The 2,198-nt window shown below is 40.2% G+C and overlaps 1 protein-coding gene across 1 annotated transcript; it reads right to left on the reverse strand.

Annotated features, from left to right (window-relative positions):
- Positions 1-1,078: 1,078 nt before the first annotated feature.
- LOC115740786 (putative polyol transporter 2) lies at positions 1,079-1,986 on the reverse strand. The gene is made up of 2 exons (XM_030674379.2): positions 1,795-1,986; positions 1,079-1,498 (listed from the first exon to the last, which is right to left on the reverse strand). Exons 1-2 carry the CDS (start codon positions 1,984-1,986, stop codon positions 1,079-1,081), a joined length of 612 nt encoding a protein of 203 aa, XP_030530239.2.
- Between the last annotated feature and the right edge of the window lie 212 nt (positions 1,987-2,198).

Below are 2,198 nucleotides of genomic sequence, written 5' to 3' on the forward strand. Positions count from 1 at the left end.
TAGCATACCTGCTTCACGTTTGTCTCTGCTTCCTTCCCGGTATCAAAGCCATTCATCGTCAAAACCAAGCTAATATTAGGATTCTAAGTCAAGACCTGCATAGTGAGAAGAAATTTACACCTATGGAAACCTTCTCAGAAACTCCTCTTGTTCCTATTCTTCATGAATCTCCAGTATCCTTAGCCCCTCTTTCTGAACTTCACAAATCTACTGCTTATAAGATTGACCACAAAAAACCTTAATTGATACAGTCATGACAAATGTAACATCCGTTAGTGTCCATTAAATTAGGTTAATACAACAAATAACCTCAAATTGATATACTTGTGACAAACGAATGTTAAAAATTTCAACTTAGTACACCCCTCAATTGCCATGTGTTATCCACTTAAGCAATTTGATGGTCAAATTCAAAAAAAAATAACGGAGAGTAAATTTGTCACACGTATACCGGTTTGGGGTCCTTTGTGATTAAAAAATTAGTTTGGGATAAATTTGTCACAAGTGTATCTACTTGAATTTTTCGTGGCCAAAAAATTAGTTTTGAGGTAAATTTATCATATATGTACCCGTTTTGAGTTTTTATATTAATTTTTTTTTTAACCTCGGAGCTAAATGACTTGCTAGTTTTCATGCTTCTCATACACTTTATCATATTATTTGGAAACTGACAATCAATTTCCAATACTATTTCAAGAGTTCTTGTGATATGATTAAACCCTAGAAATGCTAGAAAGTCAAGATACAGTTGCACCATCTGTCCTAAATTCGACACCATTTAAGGCTCTTAGAGAGTATAGAACAGCACAATTTACTGTAGAGCATGGCTTTTATATTTTTCCCAAAAGTGTCCTAGCAAAACAGAAAGAAAATCAAGTTGATAATTACTAAAGTTTGATTCAATCTGTACTGTTACTCCCAAACATTTGATACACAAGTGATGAACTGATATTTGGCTAGAGCAAATGTCATTCATAAACTGTAATGTGGCTATCAAATGGCATGATTCTTAAGCTTTTCTTTAAACTGCAGATACATCAATAACGTCCAAACAAAGTTTAAACAACTAGAGGAATTCTCACGAATGGTTTAGATCACCTATCATGTCAGGCTCCCGAATTCGAACACTCATGGCACATGGCGTCATTGTAAGCGCGGCATCGAAGGAAAGAACTAGGATCATGATCCCCGCAAACAATAAAATGGTCCCACCAAGGGTGATCGCCTTGGACAACGATAGGTACGTTATCCATAACAATATAGGCACCATATGTTTTCCACCGACATCGATTATGTACCCATGTGCACGCAACCTCTGTGGAAACATCCCTGAGTTGTATAAGCCCGCGATTCGCCCCAACCTGATGGAGAAGGAGGGCACAAAAACAAACAGCGTGGTGATGCGCATGCCCACCGCCCAAGAGAGCTTTGAGCAGTTGTGCTCAATGTGATGAGGCACGTTTTGAGGGAGCCGAGTGAGAAGATCATCCCGGCGATGCTGCTCACCAACAATAGCCGCTGCCAAATCGAATCAAGGCATAAGGCAATGAGGAGGGCGCACACTATCTTCATGAAATCAATTGCCATGTTCACGAGGAGTCTGTGTAAGAATGCGATGATGTCGGTCTTCTCAAAAATAAGAGGACTAGGACTGTACAATAGTACGGTGTCGATACCGCACGCATGTTGTTCAAACGGGATCCTAATGGCGCAAACAAGCATATGGCATATGGAGAGGGTTGAGTGGAGAAGATCCCGTCATACATCAATGTTCTAGTTGGTGTTTGTGACAACCATGTTGTTGTTGCACTCCTCAAGTATGCCGACAGTTTTCTTGATGTTGACAAGCCCGAGTACGACCTCCTTCTCGGAGTTGGAGGTCTTAGCGAATAAGCGCTTCATTTTGCCCAAGCGGACCTTCATGATGAGCCACTTGAGGGATTCCGACATGGCAAGAACTCCCAAGCAAAGCACGACCGATGGCATTATTCTCATGATAAGAATGACACGGCACCCAAGGTAGGAGCGCAACTTGAAGAATTAATAGTTGGAGATATTGCCAAGAAAGGTGCCAATGTTGATGAACACTTGAACCGCAAAAGAGACGTATATGATACATTGATAATGCAAGTTCAACATGAAAAAAATAAACTGATGGCAAATACAAAAGGTGAAAAAGATGCCACAAAATCAGGGGG

Source organism: Rhodamnia argentea, chromosome 9, assembly GCF_020921035.1.
Source record: "Rhodamnia argentea isolate NSW1041297 chromosome 9, ASM2092103v1, whole genome shotgun sequence".
Classification (NCBI taxonomy): Eukaryota; Viridiplantae; Streptophyta; class Magnoliopsida; order Myrtales; family Myrtaceae; genus Rhodamnia; species Rhodamnia argentea.